A 23261-nucleotide genomic window follows, 5' to 3' on the forward strand; every position below is an offset into this window, starting at 1 on the left:
TCATACTAGCCTATTCACAGTATGTTCCCATTATGGTTGACAGGTTTTCCTCAAGAGAGGAAACCACAACATGTACTATTAGGAACCCTGGATAAAGCATAGCAATGATATATATATATATATATATATATATATATATATATATATATATATATATATATATATATATATATATATATATATATATATATATATTGTTCACTTTGTATACTATGCTCCTTGAATGTACAATTTATAAGTTCATGATTACATGTTAAATATGCTTGTACATCCTGATGTTTAACAAAATCAAATGAAACGAAAGTCAAAAATTCCAATGACAAAAGGCAGAAAATTGGCTGATTACACAAGAACTAAAGTACAGTTTCCTGAATAACTCCAATCTTTTCCAATGCAGTTTGTTAGTTTTCCCTATGCTTTCCTTGCAGCATTTTCCAATTCACAGACAATATGGCTGTTGGATGCCCCCCTTTTTAGTGAAATGGCTAGTTTAATGAAATGCCCCCTTATTAGCCTTTCTAAGTTCACTGACCATATTTCTAAAACCACAGATATTTATATAGTTACATAGTTAGTCCGTTTGAAAAAAGACAGAAGTCCATGTAGTTCCATGAATAGAGAAAAAAAAACACAACAATACAACTTTGTAGGAATCCCTATAGGCCTTATAGGTGTACCCCCTAATATTTTTTGGGCAACATGTTGATACAGATTAATGTTATCCTATTCATCACTATGGCTAGGACTCATGCAAACATAGTGCTCAAATTACCCCATATAGAAAACACAAGAGAGATCTATTTTAAGTCAGTAATGTCAGTAATGATCACAATTATTGGGTTGGAGGGGGCTAATGTGGGAGAACATATTTATCAATTTAGTTTTCATTTAAAATACTGTGTAGACCAACACTCATAGGGGCTGCTTTACTAAATAATTATAAGGTGAGTTGAAATTTGCTTCACGCATCCAATTTTGTTTTCAAATTTCCTCGTACACATACTGTAAGACCCATAAAGTTTGCTTTATTTTTTTTTCATGTAAATAACTCAACTTAAAAATCTAAGTGTGTTTTTTTTCTTATGTTTCTTATTTGTTTAGTTCCACATGAATAGCATGTTCAGCCTCAGCATGTATAGATAAACTAGAACAACCATCAAAATTTAAAATGAAGATAAATCAATGTTTTATCTCGTCACACTTTGTTGTTTAATGTTTCAAAACACATTTTCATGCATAAGCTTTTGTGTGAAATTCACTGGAGTTCAGAAAAATCAATTAGAGAAAACTAAATAAAACAATTTAGTAAGCTTTCTTTGAATATTAATAGGTTAAAGTACTCAAGCATATTCAGCTAAACAAATCTAAATGGAATCACTTGACTTGTTTCAATTATCAAGTTGGTTCATGAAATTATTGACAATTAAATGATCCAGTAAATCAACATGCAGGTTATAAGTTTACAGTTGTCCATAAACATTTAAGATGTTTGGACATACAGGCAAAATCTGACAATTGGACTTTTCTATAGACTGCAAAATAAAAATGCACAATTAGACTTTGTATACGTCTTTATACCTGCAGCTAATACTGATGAAACATATCCATCACAACTGGTCTTTATATACTCCTAGATTAAGTTGTCATCTGTGGGTGTCAGACACTGTGCAATGTTTGGGGGTAAAAAAGTCTTGGCAAAGGATGTATTTCCTGTGCCTGTTAAATCTACCTCAAGATTGGAACAATCATCAATTCGCGACTCGACTACACAAATTCCCTCTACATAGGACTACCTAATTACCAGATTGCACACCTACAAATCACCCAAAACACAGCAGCAAGACTAGTCATGGGAAAGAAATCCTGGGAATCCATCTCCCCATCCCTAAGGACCCTACATTAGCTAACGGTAAAGGATAGGATCACATTCAAGACCCTCTGCCTCACCCACAAATGTACACAAGGAAACGCTCCTCAATACCTATCTGAGAAAATAAAACACTACATACCTAATTGCAGCCTCCGATCAACAAACCAAAACCACCTCCTCATCCCCAAGTCCCGCTACAAATCTAAGGGAGAACAAAGATTTGCAGTCCAAGGACCACGGCTTTAGAACAATCTACCCACCAACATCCGCATGGAAGAAAACCATCCGGCCTTCAGAAAAAACTCAAGACCCACTTCTTCTAAGAAGCAGGGCAACACAGGACGGACCAAGCGCCTTGAGGCGATTCAGTTCGCATTTGCAGTGCTATACAAAAAAATCATTCATTCAAGAATTACTGATGAAGTCTTATACATTATATATATATATATATATATATATATATATATATATATATATATATATATATATACACACAAATCACTGTATGGTAGGACAGTAGATTCCAATGTTTTTGTTATCTCAGGCTTTTACATTAATGAATACTTGGATATTATTTGGAAAACTGTTACTTTGTAGTTTATATTTAGTTATATCCATCAACTTTCTATGTAAGGAGGTAATGGTTGTTTTTTACATTGTTACATGATTAAGACTTTTATACTGCAGTTTTTTTAGTAGGTATGAGAGAAATTGAGTATGACCCAACATTCAGAAGATATTATTAAAAGTTCACTTAATAGGCAATGGACAATGAGGAATGCTTTGATTTTGGAGTTTTTTTAACCACCTCAGCTCCAGAAGGTTTTACCCCTTAATGATATATATATATTTTTTACCAAAATAGAGCTTTCCTTGGTGGTATTTGATTGCCACAGTTTTATTTTTGGTGATTTTTTTTTAATTCCTACTGTCACCAGCGCAATATAGCAACATCATATGACTGATGTGGTGGTGATCAGGGATCGGTAAAAGTATGTGAATAAAAAAATATTTTTTTTAAAAAATTTTTAGTTTTTTTCCCCTTTTTCATTTTTTTACTTTGTTTTTACACAGCGATCACAAGATCACTGGGCCCTTGCGCCCTGAGTACCGGGAGCCACATCCCCCATAGGGATCATGGGGGGGGTGGCAGGTTTGACATAGTGTGCTCCTAATCCCAGAGCAGGTACATGACATACATGTACGTTATTGTGCCTGTACATGCCGCCCCACTGCAGTATATGTACTGTGGCGGGTCAGCAAATAGTTAAGCGAGCAATGGACTTTATTTTCTCTTGAGAGTTATGGAAGCTCATTTCAACTGTTTCTTGTGCCAGAAAGCCATGTCATTGTTTTACTTTTTTTTTACATAAAGAAAAACAGGGAAATAAAGGAAGATTAAAGCACTCAATTAAATAGACTAACCTACCCAATATACACCCCTTCCCCATAAAACTCCAACAATTTGATAAAATTCTGTGAACAATGGAACTGGCAATTTTACAGTGATATCAATTCATCCCTGTTTGTGATTGAAGGCAGAAAGATTAAGGTTGACCCTAAAAGGGATGCTGAGACATGGAAGATGTGAGAAGGTTTTGTTTTGTCTGTAAAATTCCAGAACCTGTAAAACAATGAACTTTATACAGGATGTCTAACTATAAGTAAATAAAGCAATAAATAAATAAATAAATAAATGCAGCACACCAATTCCTAAATGTGATGGCTACATTAATTTTCTTTTTTTAGGATTTTCTCTCTTCTATTTTCAAGGGGATGAGACGAACCATTTATAACTTTCATGGCTGCTTCAAATGATCAGCTTTTATTTATTTATGCGAGTCACATGGGGTCAAGATTCAGTTTGTGAATGGAAGCTGAATCTCGCAGGATCTCGGAGCTGATGATGAGCAAGGGAAATTACGTAGCGCCGACATGTTAGCACAGGACTTGAGGCATGAAGAATGTGCCATAAAAATCGGAACAAGTGAGCATGAGTGCAAAGAAAAGGACAGATTTCACAGAAACAAGAAAAAAAGAAGGTAGGAAGGATTCTGACCAGAGCAATCAGTTCAATGATTTACAAAGTTTGAGATGGCAGAAAATTAACACAATACAGTTACTACCACTTTAATGCTATCTGACAATGCTAGACAAAGGAGATAGGCTTCTGACTGACTGCACAAAGTAAAGGGGTGGTGCAGACACAGAGAACACAGTGCCCATTCGCTTCCTCTGAATGCTGCAGAGAAAAATATCTGCAGCTCAACCTACCATTCATCCGTGTACTTCCTTTGCTTCATTTGTACAAATAAAGGGTTGAGTGCATAACCTCCTATAACCCCTCCTCCCATCCCCTGCAGTCATGTCTCTTCTGCTTTTATAAAAATCTAGAGCCCTTGAGCTCTCATAGCCACCAGCTAGTGCAGAGGAGATTACTACAGTAGCAGCTTGTAGCTTATGTGCTTTAAATGGCAGCAGCATGAAAGTGACACTGGTCATTCACCAAAACACAAGCTAACCACAGCACATGCTGACAGACCCTACATTTGTAGACTAGTTTAGTAGCTGCCAACATGTGTTGTTGTTGGCTTGTATTTTTGTGAATGATGGTACTGCTTTCCAGCTGCTGTCATTTACACAACACATATTGCCTGCTACTACTGTACTAATCTACTTTGAATTAGCTGGTGACTGCATTAGATTGCTTTCTCTGTCTTTCAACAGTAGCAGAGTATGCATGCTGCAGAATGGAGTGGAGCATGTGGGAGGTTGTGGGCCCATTCTTTTATTTGTAAAAATAGAGAAGGAGGAGGCACAGGGATACATGGCAAAGATTGCTGCAGAACTGAGTGGGGGCTGGTGCTTCAGTATTTACTGTACCTCCCCCACATGAAACCCAATATGTTGGTCTTCTACATGGGGCAGGGCTACAGTCAGCAATTGGAATAATAAAAAAAGCAAGCAACAGCATCAAATTCAATGAAAACCAGTGCTATATACACAAGGTCACCTGAAGGATTTAACAGGCCTTCCTAACTTCATGAGAGGTTCTTCTTTAACATGCACCTTTTTAAACCTCCTTAACACCTAGTTATTTGGGAGAAAATGCACCCCTTTTCTAAAATCTTTAGAGATGCTAAGGTATGATAGAGATCATGTATGTTAGCTAAGATACTACTATGCCCAGAAGGTGTTGGAAAAGTCGAATAAGCATGTTCTTCGGGCACCACTGAATTTTTTCTCTCCAGCCATTCTTTCACCATCCATATGACTTTACCTGAATTTTTTCTAGTTTGTCCTTATCTGAAATGTAATACTTTATTCTGCATTGCTAAAAAAAAACGTTTTCTTTGTGAATACTTAAGTGTGAAAGTTTGGTATGAGAAAATATCAGATCTGATGTTGTCTTCTAATCTTTGAAAGGATGATTGCAAATAGGTATTAATAAATGTCTGTATTTGCATTTATTACTCTTAATTCTATTAAAAAATAAATATGTGTATATTTCTACCTTTCTAACTAATTTCTACCTTTCTATATTAATGTAGTTGTGGGTTGTGGCCAGTGAGGAAACTATATTTCTAACTTTGAACCTTCAGCACTTACTGACTCTTAACCCCCCTAGCGGTAATCACGAGCCTGGCTCGGGGTAGGAATATACTGATAGGAGCGGTAACCCCAAGCCAGACTCGGGATGGCTTCGCTCGATAGAGGGGAGGACACAGGGAGAGTTACTTGCCTTGTCCCCTGGATCCAGTGATGTCTGCCGCGCTGTGTGATCGAGCTGTCCTCCGCTCGATTCACAGTGCCGAATGCCGCCGAGCTCCGTTCCCTGCGACATTACGGCGCACGGGAGCGGAGAACGGCGGCAAATTCAAAAAAGTAAAAGTACACAAAACACACACAGCACTGTAATCTTACAGATTACAGTGCTGTATTAAAAAATACACACCCCCTTTGTCCCTAGTGGTCTGTGCAGTGTCCTGCATGCACTTTTATATTATAAATACTGTTTTTTACTGCCTGGAATTTGGAGATTATCCATAGCAACCAAAAAGTGTAAATTTTTCAGTGTTTTTGGATTTGATTACATTATTGAATAATTTGTATTATTCTTTATTATATTATAAACTTTATCATACCCGGGATGTCTACTAGACTCTGGTTTGAACAGATTTAAGAGCGTTATTCCTAAGAATTACAGGACTACAAAATAAAAGCCAGATTTCCGTGCAAAATAATTGTACCGCTTTCAGCACCTAATTCCAGACTGAATCATACCGCCAGGGAGGTTAATATCTCATTAGTTCAGTAATGGACGGGATGAGGAGGCATGATTGTTGTGCTCTGCTTAGGGCATGCGTGTCCCCTTATCTAGTCCAACTTCATAATGTGCTTTAGTGATCCAGGATATTCGGGTCACCAGTGGTGGTGAGGTTGAGTTAAAAGAGTTAGTTGTTTTGAGAGGTATGCAGGTAGGGCCTGTGGATTTAAGACTGAGAGAAAGAAGTCCTAGTGTTACAGCCTTAATTTAAGTTCTTTATGCACAGCAAAAGTACCCTGCTGTTACTATCTGAGTTTCAACTTGCTGTACAAAGTACATTATTGGACTGTTGTGTCAATGGATAAATAGGGAAGTGGGGGATTTGGCAACTGTCCCTTATGTGCATTTCACTGTTCTTTAGAGGACATGCCGGAGAACAAGCTGTACCTGAGGCCCTGAAGGCTGCTCTGATAAGAGGAAGCAAAGCTCTGCCCCTCTATGAAGAAGGCCAAATACACACAGAGATGCTGTGTTGGACAAGGCATGGTAAATCAGTAATAGTGAAAGTATCTGATGTACTGAGCCTACAGGAAACTCCTTTGATTAATCCATTGTACTCTACTTCCCTTTGGTGGCCACAATAATCACCAGCACTGTGGAAAAATTGCACAGCCACTAAAAGTATTCTTTTAACTTATTTTCTGAGTATTGCATATGTTTTGCTTTTTAGTGAAACTAGGAACACATTAAACAAATTAGAAAATCAAAAGCAAATAGAAAGCAAATAAGCAAATATATAAATGCTATCATATGACTTTGCAGGTATCATTTCCAATGTAGCTCTGCAGAAATGAATCACGTTTCCCTTTACTAATGTCAGAACATGGAGATATTCCACATGGATTCACTTCTGTTTCCTTTGCCAGAGGTAATTTGGAAGGGCATAGTGCACTACAGTCAAGCCATTATTTAAGATGTGCAGACATTTCTAATTAATTCTGGGCATGCATATGCCAGCTCTTTAGCTAAATAACTACTTTACAGAGCCTTATTTTCTTTCCTGTCTCACAGAGTATAAAAGAGGTTACATTATCCAGTAGAATTATAAGCTGAAATATACATTCACTCTAAAAGCTTTAAAGCAAATCAAGGTGATTTTATGATCTAGGTGATAAAATTGCTATCCCAAGTTTCTGCAATTTATTAGAGCAAGTTTCCTTCTTGCTGGAGTGAGATTGTAATAATCAGTCAGCAATCTCTTTGCTTCCTTGTTTGTGCAGCATAGAGATTCAAATGAGAAAGGTCAGGGATTAAGCACAGATTAACATTTTGCATCCTCTACAATCTCCTACTTCCACTGTTCATAAAGAATGTTAAAACTGTCCTTGACAACATTTCTCCTATGCTGTTTCGTTGCAAGTGTGTTTTACATTTTATTGTTTACAAAATGATATACCTATACGTTTTGCATTAAAACATGTGTGGTTTACAGGAGAATTGATATGTGATATAAAATGAAAATAAAATAAAAAATACTTAAAAAAGGGAAAATATGTGTAGCATCTGCATCTATGGAATAGTAAGATGTAATATATAACGTTTTTGTTTTGGGGTTTAGATCGCTTTAAGACATGTTATATTGTCTAAAGTAATTTGTGTTTTGGAATTATCATTAGTTACAAATGATTTACTTTATTTTATCTACAGTGTACTACAAGTACTGTTTTTAATATCCAAGCAGGCATGGCATTGTTACTATTGCTGTTATCATCAGTTTATAGCAAAATGAATGAGATTTTGGTAAATTTTTTTACACAAAAAATGTGTAAAATTTATAAGGAGTGCAGTGGGCTGTAAAATCTCCTGATGGTGATGGGTGCTTTTCCAGCTAAACTGGACTAATTTTGGTTTACCAGAAATGGCCCCTTATTAGCCTCATTATTTACAAAGTTAAATCAATGATGTAGCTTAAATTCAAACCCCCAAAGATACCTTTTAAATAAATGTAAAAATGTTTTTTGTTCATGTATATTTCAGCTAAGTAGCCCAATTAATAATACTAATGCCCTGTACACACGAGCAGAATTTCTGTCGGAAAAATCTTGGATGTTTTTTCCGACGTAATTCTGCTCAAGCTTGGCTTGCATACACACAGTGGCACCGCAAAAAGTGAGGTGATGTACAACACTACGAGAAGCTGAAAAAATGAAGTTCAGTGCTTCAGAGCATGTGTCAAATTGTTTCCGAGCATGCGTAGGAATTTTGCGTGTTGGAATTGGTACAGACAATTGGAATTTGCGATCAGAATTTTTTCCAACTGAAAAATTGAGAACCTGCTCTTAATCTTTTGCTGGCAGGAATTCCGCCAGCAAAAGTCCGATGGAGCATACACACGGTTGGAATTTCCGACCAAAAGCTCACATCCATCTTTTGCTGGCGAAATTTACGATCATGTGTACGGGGCACGAGAGTTTTTACTTTTTGTGAAAAATCAATCATTGTAGTGTGAAATCACCTCAGACATCTTAATTAACCACTTGCCGACCACCTCACACTGATATACATCAGCAGAAGGGCTCGTACAGGCAGAATCGCATACCTGTACATTGTCCTGTACATTGTAAGAGGCAGCCAGAGCACCTACGCCCATGGCAAGCTCTGTGAGATGGGTCGCAGGTCCCGAGGACTCGATCGCCGTGGGGATACTCGCAATCGCCTCATGGAGAATGGGGATATGCTAATGTAAATAAGCATCTCCCCATTCTGCCTAGTGACAGTGTCACTGATCTCTGCTCCATCTGATCAGAGCAGAGATCATTGACATGTCATACACAGCCACGCCCCCCACAGTTAGAAACATGCCCCTAGGACACACTTAACCCATACACTGCCACCTAGTGGTTAACCCCTTCACTGCCAGTGTCATTTACACAGGAATCAGTGCATTTGTCTAGCACTGATTGCTGTATAAATGTGAATTTATTACCAAAAATATGTAGTAGAATATGTATCAGCCTAAACTGAGGAAAAAATAGTTATTTTATATATTTTTGGGGGATATTTATTATAGCAAAATGTAAAAAATAATGTGGTTATTTTTTCAAAATTAGCTCTCTTTTTTTGTTTATAGGGCAAAAAATAAAAACTGCAGGGGTGATCAAATACCACCAAAAGAAAGCTCTATTTGTGGAAAAAAAGGACATCAATTTTGTTTGGCTGCAACGTCGCACGACCGCACAATTGTCAGTTAAAGTAACGCAGTGCCGAGTCACAAAAAGTGCTCTGGAAGGGGGTCAATTTTTCTGGGGCTAACGTGGTTAACCACTTGCTTACTGGGCACTTAATCCCCCCTCTTGCCCAGACCAATTTTCAGCTTTCAGCGCTGATTTAATTACAGCTGGGAGTTTTATTTTTTGCTAAACAAACAAAAAAAGATGCAAAAAAAAAAATCATGTTTAATAGTTTGTTATAAAATTTTGCAAACAGGTAATCTTTCTTCTTCATTGAAATGTGCTGATGAGGCGGCAGTGGTGGGCACTAATAGGCGGCACTGGTGGGAACTGATAGGCTGTACTGGTGGGCACTGATAGGCACAGTTAAGGCGACACTAATAGGCACAGATAAGGTGGCACCGATAGGCACAGATAAGGCAGTACTGATGGGCACAGATAAGGCGGCACTGATAGGCAAAGATGGGCACAGATAAGATGGCACTGATAGGTTGCACTGATGGGTGGCACGGGGGGGTGGAACGGATGGGTGGCACTAAGGGGCACTGATAGGTACCACTGATAGATGGGACTGATGGGCACTGATAGGTGGCACTGATATGTGGCTCTGATAGGTGGCACTGCTGGGCACTGATGGGCGGCACTGATGGGCATTGGTAGATGACACTGATGGGCACGGATATGTGGCACTGAGATGCAGCAATGTTGTTGAGGCAAATTGTGGGCACTGATAGATGGCACTGTGGGCACTGATAGGTGGCACTGTGGGTACTGATGTATGGCACTGTGGGCACTGATGTATGGCACTGTGGGCACTGATGCATGGCACTGATGTATGGCACTATGGGCACTGATGGGTGGCACTGCTGGGTGGCACTTTTTAAATATCTGGGTGGTACTGGCAGGGGACAGGTGGGCACTGATAAGCTGGCCCAGCTGTCAGCGCGAGGAGGAAAAATAGCCGATTACCGGCTCTGTTTTGTCACATGATCAGCTGTCATTGGCTGACAGCTGATCACGTGGTAAAGGGTCGGGATCGACCCCTTGCTCGGATCCGTGATTAGGTGAGTCTCATAGACTCGCCAATCACAGAGCGCACTGAGCGCGCCCCTCAGGGGGCGTACAGGCCGCTCGTGCATGGGACGACGTCAATAGACGTAGTCCCGGCAAAGCAGGTCCGCGCTGTAGCCGTCATTTGGCTATAGCGCGGATCTCTAGTGGTTAAAGACAAATAAGCTACCTGTCTTTTTATCTATCTATCTATCTATCTATCTATCTATCTATCTATTTCATTTAGGTTTTCAGCCATACCTTTTGTTGTTATTTAATTATTAAAATTAATCTTTACAAACTATTTGCTTCTCAGTATGACTAATATTACAGTTTAATATCCATACTTTTAGACTAGAAACTAAATCCTTGAAATCAGTTTCCATTGTTATAGAAAACATATGTTTTTTTTTTCTCTTTTCCCAAGCAACTTATTAGTAATTATGTTATTTTAATCCCTCTTAAAAATGCTTGCTGTGGTAAATGACACGCATTTCAAATGGATTTTCAGTATAGCACAAATATGGGAAAATAACTCGTCTTCTATTACTGACAGTTCTTTGACTGACATAATAGAAATTGGCATCCATTGCTTAAAAAAAAAAAAAAATGGAACGTAAGAAAGAAAGTATAAAGAAATTCTCTCATATACCAATTACTACTAAACAAAAATGTTTGATTAGTACAGAAAACAAAAAGATGATGTTGATTAAACTTTAAAACTTTTGTTTATATTACACATTTTTGCTTTCTATTAGTATGGGGGTTATTTATGAAAGGCAAATCCACTTTGCACTGCAAGTGTGCTTGGAAGTGCAGTCGCTCTAAATCTAAGGGGTAGATCTGAAATAACCCCCTATGTGTAGAAATAGGATATGCAAGGTAGTAATTTGGTGATGAGTTTATATTAAAAAAAACTGACATTTAAAACATGCTATAACACATGAACATTTTTTTTTTTTATAATGTATTTTTCAACATAAATTGGTAATGTGAATATAACTCAAAGAGTCACATTCAGACCTTTGACATGAAAAGCAAATTTCACAGTCTGTCTCCATAGCAACCAAGTTTATTCTGTCAGGGATCTGTCATGTAAGGATATGTAATGTGTTTAATCAGATTGTATAGACAACAATTGCCAGCCTTTGCTTACCCCTTGCTGTTTTTATTGTTCTTATCTTGAGTTCTGAAAAAGAAATCTGTCCTTCTACTTTTGTATAATCAGATGGACACTTACAGCCTCACATTTTCAGATAAAGGGATTATAAAAAAAAAAGAAATAAAATGTAGCTGAACAGTTATGCAAAGTTAGTTCTCACATGTATTAAATATTTACTGAAAATGTAGGCCATTTAATAAAACACCAACAATATTCTTTAACTTAACATTGTAACATGTTTATTTTAATTTAAGTTAAAATTGAAGATGCTAATAAAAAATATATATATTTACACCCCTTTCACATTGAGGCAGTTTTCAGGTGTTTCAGTACTAGAAATAGTGCATGTAAAGCGCCTGAAAACTGCCTCCCATTCTCTGCAATGAGTGCTTTCATACCTGGGCGGTGCGCATGAGGGACGTTAGAAAAAGTCCTGCAGGCAGCATCTTTGGGGCGGTTTGGGAGCCCTGTATACAGCACTCCCAAAACATCCCTGCCCATTGCAATGAATGGGCAGCGCTTCATAAGCGCCACAACATGAGAGTTTTTAACCCCTTTTTTAGCATTATAAGCACCCTGCTAGCAGCTGAAAAGTGCAGCTTAAACAGCGCTAAAGCACAGTTAAAACGAGCAGCGCTTTAGTGATAACGCCGCCACGGCCCCAGCGTGAAATGGGTCTTATATAGCAAATCACAAAGAAAACAATAAATTAAGTATGGAATGAGATGTATTCTGTAACTGTGAGTAAAAATTTAAAATGTCACTTTGTTCGGTCTGGTGAAATTATCTAAAATAAAGATTGCATAAAGCTGGGTATACACATGCAGTTTCTTTTTTCGTTCAACCAGCAGGGTGAAGGAACAAAAAAACTGACAAATCCCTGTATCAACACAAATAATGTGTGATGCAGGATTCTCCCCTCCTGTGCTATTGTATTCTGACAATGGGCACTCCCCCCCCCCCCCGCCAGCCTTCCTCCATCAGAATACACAGATCACTGCAGCAGCAATTGGCTGCAAGTACTGATCAAATGCTGGTTTTCCAGTGTGACTGCTCACCAGAAGCTGGTCTTCTGTTGAACACACAGCGGTACATATGGCCTAAAAGGCAGCCCATGCATGCTGAACTTGACATTTTTCAGTCTCAGAAAGATTTATTGCATTTTAGAAAGACACAACTAACAGCAGTTGCTCTCTATTTCAAAAGAATGTAAGATAATGGTACAACGAATAGAATATAGTTTGTCCCAGTCAACTTACACCACTTACATAGTAGCGAAGTAAAGTATAATCATGCACATAGTTCCAGAAGTTAGATTTTAAAATTGTATTGTTACATTCATTTAGAAGAGTACAAAAAGAGCAAATAATAGGCATCCACTCCCATATAGTAAACTAGGCAACCAGGTAAGGGTAGAAGAGAAGAAGGGAAAAAGAGGGGAAGAGAGGGAAGAAAAGTGGAAAGGATAGGGGAAGAGAAGTGACAAAGAAGAATGGGGGTTATTGGACCCTTCTTCTATGTATAAACAGCAGGAATAAAGCCCTAAGCCAAAACCCTTAAGTTTAGTCGTATCAGCATATACAACTATACCCTAAAGGGGTCAGCTCTCTCATCTCAACCCACGCTATCCATATGTTTTTTTTGTTATCTTTTTGGACAATTGTGTCCCAGACAAGCATAATTTCTCAAGTTATAAATCAAAGCGGGTCTGTGGGGTAAGTAATAGACTCAGAGTAGAAACTTCAACTGTACTTATCTATAGCTGATATTATTAAAAGTATGTGAAAGTGCTGGGTAACTCCATGGAGGTATAAACATGTACAATATGAATATAAGGGGAGGAAAAAGTTTTTACTATACGCTCAGAGATTAGTGACCAGCCTCCGTCATTAAATGTTCCCGCAAACTGTCATAGCTATACCTCAGCTCCTTTAAGTGGGATAGCAGGCACATGTGTGCCTACTGCACTGAGGGGTGTCAATCGCGGGTGCAAGAACTGGTAAAAATCCCTGTTCTATAAGGAGAGGCAGATTGTGAGTTCCTGGAGGCTAGGAACAATGATCTGTCATCTCTTCTAGTCAGTCCCATTCCCCTACAGTTAGAACACACACTAGGGAACACTGTTAACCCCTTGATTGCCCCGTAGTGTTAACTCCTTCCCTGCGAGTGACATTTACACAGTAATCAGTGGATTTTTAATAGCACTGATGGGTGTATAATTGTCAATACTCCTGAAAATGTGTCAAAAGTGTCCAATCTGTCCGCCATAATAAAAATTACAGATCAACACCATTACTAGTAAAAAAAAACAATAATAATAATAAAAATGGCATAATACTTTCCCCTATTTTGTAGACACTATAACTTTTGCACAAACCAATCAATATACACTTATTGCAATTTGTATTACCAAAATGACGTAGCAGAATACATATTGGCCTAAACTGAGGAAAAAATGGGGATATTTATTATAGCTAAAAGTACAAAATATTGTGTTTTTTTTTTCAAAATTATTGCTAATTTTTTGTTTATAGTGCAAAAAATAAAAATTGCAGAGATGATCACATACCATCAAAAAAGAACTCTATTTGTGGGGAAAAAAGGACATCAATTTTGTTTGGGTACAATGCTGCATGACCATGCAATTGTCAGTTAAAGTGACGCAGTGCCGTATCGCAAAAAATGGCCTGGTCATTGTGCAGCCAAATCTTCCAGGGCTGAAGTGGTTAATAAACTCTCAATAATATGGGAAGTGAGGTTACTAGGGCATGGGAACTAGGCATGAACAGCATGCCATAGTTGGAGGAATCTAAAAAACATCTAATTGGGCAGTTGATACAAGGTATATTCAGATACCCTGCTTTATGCTTTAGATCAGTGATTCTCAACCAGGGTTCCCTCAGTATTGGGCCATTTCTGCCTCTCAGATAAGTTTCCACCGACACCATTGATATTTTTAGCTATCTGTAAGGAGGTATGTGTGTGTTAGGACCGTTCTTCCCATTGACTATTACACTAATGTATCATGAGTTGTAAATTTCTAATTTTTAGCGGGAGTTCTCCGAGACTGGAGAGCTATTTCAAGGGTTTCTCTGTGTTGAAAAGGTTGAGAAAGGCTGCTTTAGATAATCACTATGGTTGTTGGTCTAAGCAGTAATCTGCATTATTTTAACGTTATTATTGTATCTATATCTAGATATATAAAATCAATTCATAAGTGATTTGGGTTAGGCTTTGTGAATCACCAAACTGAATAATCATTGCAAAGACTAAGATACAGTAAGGCAGGAAAAATACAAGCATTCCAGGAAAGAAATGTAAAATCCACATCATGATTTCTGTAAAAATAGAACAAACTATTTTGGAAGCCATAGGCATAAACACACTCACACACACACACACACGCACACACACACACACACACACACACGATGGCTAAAGTAATCTTTTCAATCTAGTAAACAGACTAGATGCACAAGTAAAATATTTGCTTTCGGTGTAGTAACTGAAAACCAAAATAGGAACAATAATTGACCTCTATAGCAAAATGAAGATACTAGAATGTGCCTTTCTGGTGATGAACTCGTTTATATTTAAAGAAACTGTAAATTTGTAGAAAATGTTACACTGGAAAAAAAGATGACTTATGAAACAATGCATGTTTGTTTTGTTAGAAAAATAGATGGATGGATAAATAGAAAGATAGATAGATAGATAGATAGATAGATAGATAGATAGATAGATAGATAGATAGATAGATAGATAGATAGATTATGCCATTAATTATAGAAACTTACCATCCTCGGTTGGCACATAGATGTTTAAATATAGGCAATCTTCACTTTGATCCTGAACATAGGTTACAACTGTATCTAAATTGGCAGTAAACCATACAGGCAGCATATCATTTAATAATGATCTTTCATCTGAAAACTGTGGACATACTGGAGCAAACTGGGTTGCATTCTTAATACCAGTCCACGATGAAGGTGGTTCAGGAGGTTGAAAACGCCTCTCTCCCGTTGGTGGTGCGGCATAAGGAACTCCTAAATATTGCTCTACAGGTCCAAGAATCTCAATGGATAAAGATGTTCTTGTGCCACGTATCTTGCCATAGTTCGTAGGTACAACTGGATGCTGTGCTTGACCATCTATTATTGTAAATCTTACAGCAAAGGCTGTAATCCATAGGAGCAAATTTGAGTTTACAACAACACAGACAGGAGTGAAGATCAAAGGCAACCATAGTAATCCCTTTGGTCTCGACATCGTTTACATCAACATCAGCAAAGGTGAGATCTCCCAGGTAGAGAGGAAAACTAACAAATAAATAACGTCAGCCAGGATAAACCAAATCCTTTCAATCAACAAAGCCACAGAAATTATTGCCTTATTTTCATTACTGCCATCTGTAAGATCCAGATTACTTTTTTTGCGAGGCCCATTCCACGTGAATTAAGTAATGATGGACTGCTATTCCAAGTGTTGACTCCAGTTTAAATCCTTTGTTTAATCATAGCATTTTTGCACTGTGTCCCTTTACAGTGAATCAACCTGAAAAATAAAAACATATGGTTTATGAGTATATATTACAATCTGAAGCACTAGATATTCTAAATAAGATATACACATAAAATAAACATGGACATAGATTACGGGAGTGTTCATTTAGTATAAAAATTGGCATTTATAGTGTTTTTATTATCAATTTTTCTGCTTATTTTCAAAACTGTGATCTCTATTATGACCTGTATCAATAAAGTTTTATTTAATAAACAAAAATATGTATAAACATAAAATAACAGTTATACACATAATGCAATAGTTTATTAGGAAACAATTTTACTGGTAAAATGTTTTTACACCTAGTACGAACATACATTTTTTTCTCATTGTATACTGTTTAAGCACCCTAGGGAAGAGGAACCATGTCATTGTATCAATACTAGTTTTTTTTTTTTTACCTTAATGAGTGAAATGACTGCAGAGGGCTGGCAAAATACTGTATTAATAATTCACCCACCAAAAATAAGATAGCGTAAGTATAATTTTCCTGTATACATATGACCTTGTGTTCAATATTGGCACTGAAAGACAAGTCAGCCTAAAATTATTAATATCAAAAACAATGCATACCAGAATAACACTAGATAAGCTTCTCTATAAGCATCTGCGGAGAAATGGCCATACATACAGTATGTATTACACTGTGGACCACAGCTTCAGTAGAGGGGTCTGAACTGCCACCCGAACCAGTGCATGCCTCACTGGGTGGAAGAGGTTGTCGGATGATCTGATATCAGCAGTGGGGGATATATATGGGATGAAGATAACAGCTGAAGCATCTTTATTTAAAGTATATTTACCTGTATGTTTATAATGCAACTAATGCATCTCCTTCTTTTGTTCTTATTTTGCTGAGTTTTTAATTTGTATTAAACTGCAACTAAAAGTACCAACATGCATGAAGGAATATGTAGATCTTGACAAAAAAAATCTCTCTAGTACATATTAAACTCTGGTAGAGCGAAGCGCTTAAAATCTAACCACAAAATAGGTTATAATATACTATAACAGGGCTGCCCAGCTGGTGATTGACTGAACCTTCTTTTGCTGTGCCCTAAGTGGCAGTGGAGTGCTGAGGGTTGGAGCACCTTTAGCATCCAACACTCAAATGTGACAGGGATAGTATAGTTCTTATCCAACATCATCAGGGAGGGAGGAGTAGGGCAAGACCACCATTAAAGGGAAGGTATTTTTTTCTGACACTGACACCAGTGATGAGGGGGGATTCTTTTTGCTGCCACTGCCAGAAGCACTGATGAATGAGGGGCTAATATTGCTGCCACTCACGCCAGAAGAAGAAGGGAAGTTATTGTTATTGACATTGCCACTAATAACAATGAAAGGAGTGTTTATGGACTATGCAATTCTTTATCAGCAGTTTAATGTCATTAGCACAGACTTTTCTCTCCTGTTGAAGAACAATTAAGCTCCATACACGCTATCAGATTTTCTGTTTTTTTTTCTTCAGAATTACCAAAACCATGTAATATGAGGTCAAACCTTAAGCGTTTCAATTTGTATGCAATCAGGCAGGCCCTTGCACTACATGGTTTTGGTTAATCTGAAGACAAAAATCTGCAGAAAATTTGATAGTGTGTATGGGCCTTCAGTGGTTTACCAAGTAAGCTGAAAAGCCCCCCCCCCCCAATAAAACATGTTTGTAAATTATTTGTTTGTTGTTATTTTCCCAAAGCATAGGCAGGAAAAAATTGTTTAAAAAAGTTGTAAGAATACAACCATATTTTATAAAGATCATTAAAGTTTTATGGAGTAGATTATTCATTTCTTTAGGGGTGCTGATGGAGGGATCCATTTACTATGGAACCATGAGATCTGTCATTGATCAACTGTTCTTGATGCAGTTCACTACTTTAGGCTCATGTCACCCTATAATATGTGAAATATAGGCCCGATCAAATGCAAATGCTAATTTAAGAGATTTTACAAATTGCAGACCCGATGCTTGAGTTCAGTTGCATAGCATTGATGATACACTATATTACCAAAACTATTAGGACCCCTGCCATTACACGCACATTAACTTTATTGGCATCTCAGTCTTAGTCAATATTGAGTTGGCCCACCCTTTGCAGCTATAACAGCTTCAACTCATATGGGAAGGCTGCCCACAAGGTTTAGGAGTGTGTCTATGGGAATGTTTGACCTTCTTCCAGAAGCGCATTTGTGAGGTCAGGCACTGATGTGAATGTTTAGGACTTGCTCACAGTCTCCACTCTAACTCATCCCAAAGGTGTTCTAACTGGTTGAGGTCAGTACTCTGTGCAAGCCAGTCATGTTCCTCCACCCCAAACTTGCTCATCCATGTCTTTATGGACTTTGCAAATCATTTGGTGGAGGGGGATTATGGTGTGGGGTTGTTTTTCAGAGGTTGGGCTTGGCCCCTTAGTTCCAGTGAAGGAAACTCTTAAGGCGTCAGTATACCAAGACATTTCAGACAATTTCATGCTTCCAACATGACTTTGCACCAGTGCAAAAACAAGGTCCATAAAGACATGAGTGAGTTTGGAGTTAGAGTCCTGACCTCAACCCAATAAAACACCTTTGGGATGAATTAGAACAGAGACTGCGAGCCAGGACTTCTTGACTACATCAGTGCCTGACCTCACAAATGCACTTCTGGAAGAATGGTCAAACATTCCCGAAGACACACTCCTAAATCTGGTGGAAAGGCTTTGCAGAAGAGTTGAAGCTGTTATAGCTGAAAAGGGTGGACCAACTCAATAATGAACCCTACGGACTAAAACTGAGATGACAATAAATTCCATCTGCGTGTAAGGGCAGGTGTCCCAATACTTTGGTAATACTTTTTTTTTATCCTAACGGTGGCAGAATCGTTTCAACTGCTTACAAATATCATGTTAGTGGGCCACTAAGTAAATACAGTTGAGAGCATTACAACAATACTAGGCATGTTCATTTTGCTTTATTTGTAGATTAGTTAATAAGGAAAATGACTTAAAAAATAAAATGTATCTCTCATAGAATGTATATAGTCAAATATAAGTCTAGCATTTTTTTTGTTTTAACATCACTGGCAAATAGGTGTCACTGCACCGTTCATTATAGTATTTGTGTGGGCAGCCATGAACTTTGCTCAAACCAATTGCTTTAAGATACATTTGCACTTTTTTTTTACATTTGTCAGTTGCCCATTAATGGTTTATGGCTACCTGAACAATAAAGTAGAGATGGTAATTACTGAATTTTCTTACATTTAAATGATGTAAGAAATATGCATATACTGTAATCCAAACTCATCATATTTCTAGAAAAGTGACAACCTATTAAATTAACAAGTGCTTCATATTTTGTTTCTGGAAGAGAATTTCACAACTGATGAGCATGTGCCACAAAAAAGGCTTTCTCTTATGACTTTAATTATGTAATAAAACAACACTACATTATCAGCACTTTTAGACCATCAAAAACAATTCCCATTACCTCAGTTTTATCCTAAGCTATTATAAAGCATTATGGAGATTTCCAAAAGGGACATCACTTATTTGTGCATTAGACAACCTGAGGCCATGGTTATAATATGTTTTGGGTAAAATACAAATAAGTAAAACACAAAACAATGTAAATTATCCCGCTGATTTTAATAATGGCAATGCAGATCAGGTAACGCATGTGCACAAATTAATGTCAACATGATGGATGCTTGACTGGAAGAAAACTGCCGTTAACATTTGTCATATATTATGTCAGTTACATTTCTTGGCAAGAGTTGAGATGTCTGGAATTTTATGCAATTATTGCTCTTTTTCAGTTACAAAATGTTAAACAGTAATTCCAGGCATCCAGTGAAATCATTTTTTGATTTAATCACACTATCAAGTAATAATGCAACTGTGTTAAAGTCAGTCCACTAGATTTACCTTACAAATAAACACACAAAGCATTTTAATAGAAAGGCAGTAGGATTGTACTTCTGGTAATCATTGTTTAAATGTCTCTCTCCCTCTAGCCTGGTACACACTACTAGTTTTTCCTATCTTTACTAACCAATGCGAGGTTAGCTCAGTGATTTCTCTTACTGAGCTGTTGTGTTCTGACAGGGGGATGGCCTCCACCAGTAGAACACTCCAATCAGTGCTGATCAGGAGTTGTCAGATGCTGGTTTTGCAGCATGCACGTCCAACAGAAGCCAGCCAAATGGCTGACTTCAGTCGGACAGACCAACATACACATGGGCCAAATGTTAGCCATTTGTTTTTAACCGGCCCGTGATCAACAACATTCAAACTTCCAGGATAAATTTGAATCTGATTGATGGCTGGAAGAAATATGTTTTTCATTTTGCAAGGGAAGTTGTAGTTTGAAAAGGGAATTTAGTGAATGTGGTAAAAATTTGACTTTGCAAAGAATCATTCCCAATCCAAATCATGGGCAAGGGGAATAATGCATGCACATTATTCGATGATGAAAGTCATAGGAACTTGATCTCATTGACTAAGTTCTACACACAGAAAATGGCTGGCTTCAGTCAGACAGACCAACATACACATGGGCCAAATGTCAGCCATTTTTTTTTTAACCAGCCCATGATCAACAACATTCAAACTTCCAGGGTAAATTTGAATCTGATTGATGGCTGGAAGAAATAGGTTTTTCATTTTGCAAGCGAAGTTGTAGTTTGAAAGGGAATTTAGTGAATGTGGTAAAAATTTGACTTTGCAAAGAATCATTCCCAGTCTCAATCAAGGGCAAGGAGAATAATGCATGCAAATTATTCGATGATGAAAGTCATATGAACTTGATCTCATTCACTAAGTTCTACACACAGAAAAGCTGTTTACACAGAGTTATAATGGTAGTTTGGCAGGTTGTCTCAGTCACTTTTTTGTGTAATTCAATAAAAACTATTTTGACTATAGCCCCATACTGGGAATTTTTGACCTCTTGTTTTTTATTATATTTCATTTATTTTTCTCATGTTCATTTACACAGTTTTATGCTGCTACATCCCCTTGCTTGACAAACAAATAATATGTTTCTCAAGTTTCTTAAGTACAACCAAAAATTGGAATTTTCCTTAAATATGCCATGTTTTATTAGTATAAAACGCCATTAAAATATACAAATCCTAAAAACACACCAAGGGTTTGATAGATCTCTCTAAAGTTAGCAGTTATCACATTTAGATACATTAATATAAAAAAGCTTAATTGCATATATAAACATATTGGCTGTCCTATGCTTACTGAAAGCATTCGAGTGATTTACTAAAGGAGTTAAGAATCTTTACACAATAAAGTGTGTGAATTTTCACATTAATTATCCAGTCATGTGTCTCTGCTCTATGATCGGCCAGTGCCGGTGCTATACGGTGGTACAGTGGCCAGTGCCAGTGCTATACGGTGGTCCTTTAGTGTTTAAAGAATATGTCAGATTTTAGTGACTGGGCTTATGACTAAGGCCGCGTACACACGCGGGGACTGTTCGCCCAACTTTGTCCGTCAAACAGTTTCGGCAAACAGTCCGCTCAAAATTAGCATGGACGGACATGGCCACACACGACGGACGAACAGTTTGCTGAAACCGTGCGCGATGACGTGAACGGCACGTACGACGGGACGAAAAATACGACGTCCTATACACTGCATTATAACTTTCGGCGTGAAAATCCTTTCTGAGCATGCGCGCAACTTTGTTTGACGAACAAGCCTACACACGAGCGGACTGTTCGCTGAAACAAGGTTTCAGCGGACAGTTTTTCGGAAATTCCGAAAAACCTTGTTCGTCAAACTGTCCGCTGAAACTGTCCGCTGAAAGCCCACACACGAGCGGACTGTCCGCCCAAACACTGTTCAGCGGACAAAGTTGGGCGAACAGTCCGCCCGTGTGTACGCGGCCTAATTGTAATTATATATACATCTGAAACAATTATATGAAGGACGCACCTGCCTCCCTTTCCGCTCTGTTGAGAGTGTCAAAAATGAGAAGAAAATGCTGTTCTTTTGTTCAGAATGCTATGCAAAATCAATGTCATGGTGCACACCGCATAAAATGTTTATTTAAAAAAAATAATCATTTTATATAGGTAATGAAGAACAAATAGAAAAACAGTGTATAGACTCAAAATATGGTAAAGAAAATTGATCAAAATTAATTCATTGAAATATTGATAGATTAAGATTTAAAAACACATACATTTATTTTTTAAGGAGATTGCTACTTGCAATTTTCATTTTTTTATTTATTTTTTATATTCACTTAAAAGGAATTAATTCTGCACGTGCCAGTTTTAAACACCAAACTGGTGTCTAGAAGGTAATTTCAACCCATGAAAGATTACAGTTCTGTCTGTGCTCACTGTGTTGACTTAGAGATCTATCACTGCAGTTCAGATACTTCTACTGTGACCTTCAAACTTAGCATGTAGCACAAAATGCTTTACAGTGCAGACAGTAGCAACTTTTCCTCCATGAGTCCTTTACATCATTTTCAAAGCTTCTCTCTGCAGTATTACATCTTTCCTCAAATGGAAACTTGCACTTTACTTGCAAGGTTATTAGTTCTTTATCACCAGTCTCTGCATTAGTCCTTAGTAAAATATCAAGTATAGTTCTGGGAACAAAACAAAAGAAAGACTTATTACATTAGGGATACTCAGTTATTTCACTTTGCTCTGTAAAGCAGACAGCAAACATAACTCTTTCCAATTTGCAACAGACCAATATTGTATTCAGCTCGTCTGATGTAATAAAAAATATTTATCAGGAGCCTTATAATGGCCCTTTGTAGAATGATTATTGTTCAGATTATTTAGAGTGCTCCATCTGTTTTCACAGCACATCCAAAGATGCATGTGGACTTCTATAATTTTAACAGATGGTGCAATGAATCCTTTGCTTTTCACATACTCCTCTGACTGTAGATCATGTGGAAAGCTCACATTCACTTCAAATACATGTCAAGATTTTATCTGTAGTTAACATCATGTAAGATTTCCCTAATAATTTTATATTTGATTCTAATGCAGGTATAGCATATTGAAAATAATCTATGTTTATTTACCCACAAGCTTAAATTTTAGGATATATATATATATATGACAGCAGAGATGGCCCTTCCATTAAGGGCGCACATACA

At 37.5% G+C, this 23261-nt stretch overlaps 1 protein-coding gene across 4 annotated transcripts in view; it reads right to left on the bottom strand.

The window, feature by feature from the left end:
- NLGN4X (neuroligin 4 X-linked) overlaps window positions 1-23261 on the bottom strand; it is a 476850-nt gene that overhangs the window by 289951 nt on the left and 163638 nt on the right. For 3 of the 4 annotated variants that reach the window (XM_077480817.1, XM_077480821.1, XM_077480818.1), the window contains exon 2: window positions 15377-16133. In XM_077480817.1, coding sequence (XP_077336943.1) covers window positions 15377-15848 — 472 coding nt within the window. In that variant the 5' untranslated portion in view covers window positions 15849-16133. Of the gene's footprint in view, window positions 1-11573; window positions 11607-15376; window positions 16134-23261 lie in introns of all 4 variants that reach the window. The other variant, XM_077480819.1, reaches the window with a different exon arrangement.

This window comes from Lithobates pipiens, unplaced genomic scaffold (genome assembly GCF_037356315.1).
Source record: "Lithobates pipiens isolate NorthernLeopardFrog02 unplaced genomic scaffold, aLitPip1_a1.2 Scaffold_16, whole genome shotgun sequence".
Classification (NCBI taxonomy): Eukaryota; Metazoa; Chordata; class Amphibia; order Anura; family Ranidae; genus Lithobates; species Lithobates pipiens.